The sequence below is a fragment of the Passer domesticus genome, chromosome 17 (genome assembly GCF_036417665.1).
Source record: "Passer domesticus isolate bPasDom1 chromosome 17, bPasDom1.hap1, whole genome shotgun sequence".
Lineage (NCBI taxonomy): Eukaryota > Metazoa > Chordata > Aves > Passeriformes > Passeridae > Passer > Passer domesticus.
Genome location: NC_087490.1, coordinates 2,052,854 through 2,061,143, shown reverse-complemented (window position 1 = coordinate 2,061,143; position 8,290 = coordinate 2,052,854). Strand labels below are relative to the sequence as shown.

General features: G+C 51.2%; 1 protein-coding gene across 1 annotated transcript in view; it reads left to right on the top strand.

The window, feature by feature from the left end:
- The first annotated feature begins 1,906 nt into the window (after positions 1-1,906).
- Positions 1,907-8,290, top strand: part of FBXW8 (F-box and WD repeat domain containing 8) — a 54,276-nt gene continuing 47,892 nt past the window's right edge. Inside the window, exons 1-2 of the mRNA XM_064392420.1 lie at positions 1,907-2,219; positions 4,854-4,958. Coding sequence (XP_064248490.1) covers positions 1,941-2,219; positions 4,854-4,958 — 384 coding nt within the window. The 5' untranslated portion in view covers positions 1,907-1,940. The remainder of the gene's footprint in view (positions 2,220-4,853; positions 4,959-8,290) is intronic.

Here is an 8,290-nt window from a genome sequence, read left to right as displayed (position 1 = left end):
TCCAAGCCCCAGTGTCCAGCCTGGCCTTGGGCACTGCCAGGGATCCAGGGGCAGCCACAGCTGCTCTGGGCACCCTGTGCCAGGGCCTGCCCACCCTCACAGGGAACAATTCCTAATTCCCAATATGCCATCCATCCCTGCCCTCTGGCAGTGGAAGCCATTCCCTGTGTCCTGTCCCTCCATCCCTTGTCCCCAGTCCCTCTTCAGCTCTCCTGGAGCCCCTTTAGGCCCTGCAAAGGACTCTGAGCTCTCCCTGGAGCCTTCTCCTCTCCAGGTGAGCACCCCCAGCTCTCCAGCCTGGCTCCAGCCCTTGGAGCATCTCCATGGCCTCCTCTGGTCTCACTCCAGCAGCTCCACACCCTTCTCATGTTGGAAACCCCATGCCCAGAGGCAGCTCTGCAGGTGGGGTCTCACCTGAGTGGGGCAGAGGGGCAGAATCCCCCCTCCTTTCCTGCTGCCCACACTGGGGGCTCAGCCCAGGGCAGGGGAGTTTTGGGGTCAAGGCATGTCCAGCCTTCACCCATCTGTCCTTTGCAGGGTTTCTACATAGAGGAGTTCCTCCCCTCAACGAGGTAGTTTGGGTTCTTCCTGGACACCTGTTCATGGTCGTTTAATGGGGTTTTATAAACAGCACAGGCAGCAACCAGCTGTAGAGGAGAGAAACCAGCAAGTGGCCAGTGAGGAAGGCAGAGGTGGACACCAGGGTGGGGGGAACTGCACAAGCTGCTGCTGAGAGCATGGGCTGTTTTACAGTCTATTCTAGAAGGATCAGCTGTTTGACTTACACCAACACATGACTTACCTGCTCTGTTTCCTCGAGGGCTCCTCAGGAATCATTCTGAAGACTTGAGTGCTCATGGCCTGTCTGCTGCACTGGCTGAAACAGCAGAAGCTTCGCAGCTGTGGTTCAGCATCACTTGAACACAGCCTTTGAGCACCAAGGTGTGATGATGGTGGAGAGGAACTGAGTCAACTTCGTGTCCCCCCCAAAACGCCATTGATGTGGCAGCTCTCGGGCTGTGCTGGCTGCAGGAGGTGGGTGTGATTCAAGCAGCAAAACACCTTCCCAGCAGGTGTGGTGGGCATGGCAGCGGTGGGGCCACTCCTGCCCACCCCCTCGGCTTCAGACATGGCCAAGAGAAAGAGAAAATTGGCCTCAAAGAGGTACATCGGCCACTCAGAGTGGCCACTTCCATGGGCAGCAACACTCCCGTGGGAGCGGCTTCTCCCCACGGGACTGGCCATGGCTGTGAGGGGGCTGAGGGCTCCCTGTGGGACCCTGCCCTGTCCCCGGCCATGGCTGTGAGGGGGCTCAGGGCTCCCAGCGGTGCCCTGCCCTGTCCCCGGCCATGGCTGTGAGGGGGCCAAGGGCTCCCTGTGGGGACCCTGCTCTGTCCCCGGCCATGACTGTGAGGGGTCTGAAGGCTCCCAGGGGGACCCTGCCCTGTCCCCGGCCATGGCTGTGAGGGGGCTGAGGGCTCCCAGCGGTGCCCTGCCCTGTCCCCGGCCATGGCTGTGAGGGGGCTGAAGGCTCCCTGTGGGACCCTGCCCTGTCCCCGGCCATGGCTGTGAGGGGGCTGAGGGCTCCCAGCGGTTCCCTGCCCTGTCCCCGGCCATGGCTGAGGGCTCCCAGCAGGACCCTGCCCTGTCCCCGGCCATGGCTGTGAGGGGGCTGAGGGCTCCCAGCGGCGCCCGGAGCCGAGGCCGACCCTGCCGTCGCCGCGACCTCGCTCGGCCGCCCGCGGCTCTCCAGAGCCAGGCCAGGCCCTCAGGCTGCCATCGCTGCCCTCGTGTGGGGACCACAAAACGACGGCCCCGGCCCCAGCACCGGTTTCACTCCCGGGCACCGGCCCCGGTCCCGGCGGCGGCGGAACCTTGTGGCGGCGGAACGCGCGGCGCGGGGCGCGGTTTCCGTGCCGCGCCGGGCCGGCCCCGCCGCCATGGCCGCGGTGCCGGCGGAGCGGGAGCGGCCCCGGCGGCGGGAGGAGCGGGCCGGGGACGCGAAGCGGCGGCGCCGGGAGGAATCCCCTCAGGAGAGGCCGGGAGAGAGCCCGCGGGAGCCGCCGGCCGAGCCCGGGTACCTGGCGCTGGCCCGCGGGCTGCTGGCCGGCAGCGCCCCGGCCCGCCGCAGCCCAGCGCCCGCCCGGCCCGCCGGGGAACCCGCGGGGGACGGGGCTGGAGATGGGGACGATCTGCTGGGACAGCTGATCCGAGACCTGGTAGGGCTGCGCGGGGCCGGGGGCTGGGGCCGGGCCCCAGGCGGGGTCGCGGCGGGGCCGGTACCGGGGAGCGGAGAGCCAAGGGCACGTTGAGGTTGTGCTCCTGTGTGCTTGTCTATAACCGCAGCTTCTGAATAGACATCCTTTTACGGAGTTGTAACCCTTCAGAATCTGCTTGTCCTATGTTCTGACACGGGGTGGGATGTCCTGTGCGGGGCCTGGAGTTGGGCTCGGTGATCTCGAGGGTCCCTTCCAGCTCGAGATATGCCGTGACTCGCTGAAATAATATCGTTTTTCCTCTTAAGATTTTTGTTGTTTACTCAGGCAGTAATTAAAGGGTATCCTGCCTTGTGACACAGCAGCGTAGTAAGAAAACAAGCTTTAATTCTTTAAATAAAGGCATTAATTTGGAAATAGTCTTAAATACAGTTGTGAACCAGATAAAAGTTATTTTGGTAAATCCTCTAAATGCCATAGATATGTTATTTACAGTATAGGAAAACTAGGGGGGAAACCCATTTTCTTGTTTCTCACTAACCTCACTATGACTAATTACTCTTTGCTTAAAAAAATTAAAAGGAACAGATTAAATTTCTGTCTGCAAGGCACAAATTAATCCATTTTACAGAATTAGTGCTCCATTAGCACACAGGAGCCCGAATCTGTCTCAGAGGGGCTGGTTGTATTTGAGTTTTGGACTCATTCCAGTAGACTTTCAGACAGACTGGTGCTGACTTAACATCCCTGCTTCCTTGTGCTGAGGACAAGCTGCAGGGAATTTTGGGCTGTGGGAAGACCTGGCTCTGCCCCTGATGTTAGGGTTAGAATGCATTAGAATGGGATCAGTGTGAGTTTGTGCTGTGCCTCCAGAACCTCGGGCAGATCCCAAATGGGGACCATCCCCTCCCTCTTGGCACTTTCCTAACCCCCATTCCTTTGCTTCTTTGTAGGTCTCTTCTACAGCCACTCTTCATTTAAACTTGGACCCTTTGCAGCACCAAAGCAGAAAAAAAAGCACTTCTGGGTTTATTTGAAGCAGGGTACAAATCCTCTTGCAGCTCAGTTCATAAAAAGCCAGTGTGGGTGTTTTTTTCCTCTTTCCCCCTCCTTTCCTCGAGAGCACCGCTGGTGTTGAGCCTTGTGTCAGCACTGCTGTGCCTGCAGCCCTCATTCCCTGCAGCCAGCCCAGGATGTGCTGCCTGGACACGAGTCAAGCCCGGTTTGGAAGGAGCACGTCCGTGGTGGTGCCTCATGAGCCTGCAGCGAGCAGTCCTTGCCCCGTGGCTCCCCTGGTTTGTTCGGGCAGCCCGTGGCTGTTCCGTGGCTGCCGCAGGGAGCGGGATCAATCTGGCCAGCTCGGAGCCTGCCCGGAGAGTTTCCCTTTGTGTTTTCCTTGGGTGTCCCCGCTGGAGGCGGGTGGGATTTACAGCGCACGAAAGCAAAACGGATCCGCGGGTCCGCGCCGGGGAGCGGAGCCGGGAGAAGGGGCTGCTCGTGCAGGGAAACCGGGGATGGGGAGGCTGCAGATCCTGCTCTAAGTAACTTCAGAATAAGTGGGAGGTTCCAGTAGGTGTGAAGTGATGTTTTGTTGCTAAAAGACCTGATGGGAGCATCGCCTGGGTTTGTGTTGTCTGAACACCCGCCCGTCTTTAGAATGTCTTGTCCTGAGTGTAGAATATCTTCTGCTTTAAAAACCACACCACCACATTATATTGGGATTTACCTGAGGAACTGCTTTAAAAAAACCCAGAATATCCCTTCTAGTCTACTTTGGTACTGCAAATGGCCCTGGTTTGAATGAGAAGCTGTTGGAGAAACCTGCAAAGAAACAAAGGTGCCAGGAGATGATCCTGAGCCTCTGAAGGCAAACAGTGGAGATGGGTTTTAACTGAGCAGCTGATTTTGTGCATGAGGAGTGATGGACAATGAGCAGGAGCACCTGGGGAGGATGACTGAAACCGGAGAAAACACTGCAGAGCAAAACTGGTGACATAGAAATAGTCAGAATCAGCTCATTTAGCTCTTTCTCTATTACAGAGTATAAAAAATTTTGAATATCCAGACAGAATAAGAGAATAAATCTTATTGTGATAACTGCAAAAAGAAGATGTAATAGTTATGTAATTCAATGAAACAAAATACATCTAGGAAAAATCTATGTGCTGCATTTAGCTGTTAGCTTAAATTGATGGATTTGGCTTCAATTTTTTTTGTTTGAGATGCACAATTAATTAAAGGATGAACATCTCATATTAAAAAGACATTTTTATGTTAGTAATGAAAGAAACCAACATTGTCTCCATTCAGTTCTATTTAAAATATTCGTTCATTTTTCCATCATATGGGATTGAAATCTTGCAGGTGACATTAATAATGGGCATATGTCTTCAAGGTGATAATTTATTGGGTGTTTTTGGCACTGTAGGCAAACTGTTTTACTAGAACTTGTGTCCTGCCTTTCTCTGCCCTTTAAAGGGCCATGAAATGGGGGAGAGGCAGAAAAACTGATGTTGTTATGGAGCTGTGGTGGCCCTGAGGACACACCATTCCTTCTCCATACCATGGTAACTCTCCTGCTGTCAACCTGTGTGTTAACCCAGCCTCACAAATGATATTCTCCTTTTTCCTTCCCAGAATGAGATCAATGAGGTTCCTTTTTTCGACGTGCAGCTGCCTTACGAGCTGGCACTGAAGATATTCCAGTACCTGGGCAAGGCTGAGCTGGGAAGGTGTGCTCAGGTGAGTGCTGCTGGCAGCTTGCTGCTCTGATTGCACTAAAAACTGGCAGAAATGGTGAAAAATGAGACACCTCGATGTAGGCAAGTGGGGTGGGAGCCCAAGGAACTCAGTTGGTTGTGCTTTCACTCACAGGAGACAGTTCCAAAGCTGGATATTGGAAATGTAATGGTACATGAGCTGGATTTACAGCTGCACTTGAGCAGAGTTAAATAAAACATCTGTGGCTTGGGCAGCAGCAAAGCCTTAAAATTGAAAATAAATAGTGCAAAGATATTTTGATTTGAGTGAGTGTTCTGAAGCATTTTTGATTCAGGTGAGTGTCTTGCAGTGTTTAGGACTCAGCACTTGGCAGTGCTAAGGGCATGGCAAGAGCTGCTCCTCCCACTTTCCAGCCTGGGATTGAGCCACAGACACTGGAGTAGTAAATTTTTGTCTGTGGTGTTTCCATGTGAGGCTAAATTCTTAAATGACCCTGATTTCCTCCCCCAGCCCTGCAAGAGGTTTATATTTTTCTTTTCTGATACTTTCAGATAATGCTCTCAGCAGTCTGTACTCACGCCTGGTCTATAATTTATGTGTAGCTGTAAACTGCCTGCCTCTTCCAGAACTTTGCTGAAACACTCACTCTCACCTCATTCTACTCAGGGTTGTTCAGCCCACACTGTTGGGCCTCTTTATTTCCTTTCTTCACCCTCTGAATGATGAACCTCCTCTCTAAATGAATCTTCAAAACAAACTTAATTGGCAAGTGCTGATTACCCTGTGAAATCAAGCAGAATATTGTAGTTGTCATTCCAGCTTCTCCTGTGGCCACTGTTTAGGGTTCCAGGCTGGTGGTCATTAACTCTTACATCCAGAGCACATCTTGCAACCTCACAAAATCCAGCCAAAACCATTCTTTGTGTTACAGACAGTCTAGGGCATAGTTTGAGTGGAAGAGGAAAATGTTAATGTGTGAAAACTGAGAAGTGACAGACAGGGTTTGTTGAGGACGGCTAAACTAAATTAAATATTCTAATATTCTGCAAATGGCCCAGGCTTTGATGTTCAGTATGAGTGTGTTGTACTGTTAAATAGCTACAAGTGGTTATTGCTTAAATCTTTGAGTTGCTAATGCCTTTTAGGAACAGGGACTGTTTAAAGAAAATTAATTCCTTGTGCAGAGCTGCTCTTGCAGAGGGGAAAATTCTTTAGGATTATTTTTTGGTGTTGTCCAGGACAGGGAAGCTTTCAGATATGCTCAAGTTTCTGTCCCTTGGGGTAGAGGTATGCCATCAGTGAAGGCCACATGGAACTGGGCTGCATTTTTGAAGTGGATTAGTTTAAGGTTATTCTTTCTTTTCCCCCCTCCTTAGGCATGATCACTTTACCTCATGGCATAGTAAAGAGATTGGCTGCTGTAGGGCTGCTCCTTTTCCCTGTGCTCAGGGCTGCACTGGATTCCTCTGCCCTTCACTTTGCTTTTTAGCTTCAGCCTGTTCTCATAAGATGTGGTTTAACACAGACAATTTTCCCATTTCTCATTCTCCTCTTCCCAAGTCACTGTTCCTTTGACAGCTGACAGGTGGCTGAGCAAGTGCCCAGTGTTTCACAGGGCTTTCCCAATCAGATGAGGATCCAGTGCAGAGCTGGCTTCTTTTTAACTGTTCAAATAAAAAGCAGAGCCATAAAAATAAATAGCATTTTCATTTTTCTCTTGGTGGTTTTGTTTTTGAAGGGGGGGAGCCCTCTTCTGTTCCATGGAAAACCCTGCTGCTTTATGGTGTTATCCTAGAAAGGTTTTTTTTTTTTTATTAAGGTGCCTTGGGATTTCAGTGAAATTGGGCCAGTTGGTGGAGTTGGCATCATGATCCATGTGAGTGCCTTTGGAGAAAACCTGCTTGCTTAGTTCTGTGTGCCAAATTGGTAACCAGCTAACAGGAAGGAGCCTGACTGCAGAGCCTCTCTGGGATTTAATCACACCACAGACTGTCTGGAGAACTTTAATTTCACCTTGATACTTCCCTCTCTCTCGCTCCCCCACAGCTTTTCTTTGATTTTTGGAATTAGAAGTGTAAACCACAGCCTGTCTGTGTGGCAGTGGAAATGCAGAAGTCTGTAAATAAGTGTCCTCAGTGCCTGAGCTCTGCTGGGTCTGCAGCAGGGGGTGACATTCAGTAGCATCCACCAGACCAGTCCCTGTTGATATCCCACATTTGGAATTCAAGGAGAAAAGTATCCAGGGCTTCATGTAGCACAGAACAGGCCAGGGTCAGGCAGAATTTTTCCCTGTGAGCACTTTTTGGTTGTGTTCTGACCATTGGCAGACGTACCTGTACCATGAGTGACTCTCCTGACTGTGAGCAGGTTTGGGAGCAGTCACTCCTTCCTCCTGGTCAGGGTGTAGAGGGAAAGGAAAAACAATCCCTTGGGACACCACAAATGTGACAAACTGGAATGCCCTTGTGTGATTTGGGGCTGATACTGTAAATACATTTATTTTACCCATGGCTTGGGCACCTGGCCTTTATGGTTCAGCTTGAATTCAGCAGCACTGAATTTTGGCAGTTTTGTTTCTGAACAGAGCAGTGGGAAACTCCCTTGACCTGTTAGGTTTTTATCTTAGGGAAGGTTTAGAAGTGTTTACCAACACAGGAATTGTGTATGTATCTAGGGCAAGGGAGACTGTTTCTAGGAATTTAGGAATGAATTGTCATGCATAAATCAAGAATTTCAGCTGCTTACCTCCAGGCCTTCTGGGATTGTCAAACTGTTGAGGCTTTAATATTTATAGATTTATAAAAGGAAAATGGAATGTTGTTTTTTGAGCATGGTTTTGTATCAAGGTTGTTTATAGGTAAAAGCCATCAGAGGGCAGGGATGGATGGGATATTGGGAAGGAATTGTTCCCTGGGAGGGTGGGGAGAGGCTGGGATGGAACTCCCAGAGCAGCTGTGGCTGCCCCTGGATCCCTGGAAGTGTTCCAGGCCAGGTTGGATGGGGCTTGGAGCAGCCTGGGACAGTGTAGCTGTCCCTGCCCAGGGCAGGGGCTGGCACTGGGTGGTCTTTAAGGTCCCTTCGAGGCCAAACCATTTTGTGCTCAGGGCTGTGAGCAGGAAAGATGAGCAGCTTCCATCAGAATGGCTTTGGATTAAACACTTGGCACTATTTTTTGTACCGAGCTCAAAGTCCAGGCAGTTCTAATTGAGGCCCCTGGTCCCAGCAAATGAGCCTTGACTCTGCCTTTGTGTGTCTGGGGAAGAAAATAAACCTAGTGAAATAAAAACCATTATCAGATGCAGAGGGATGAATAAACCTTCATTAGGATTTGAGCCAGTTGATTTAGATGGGAT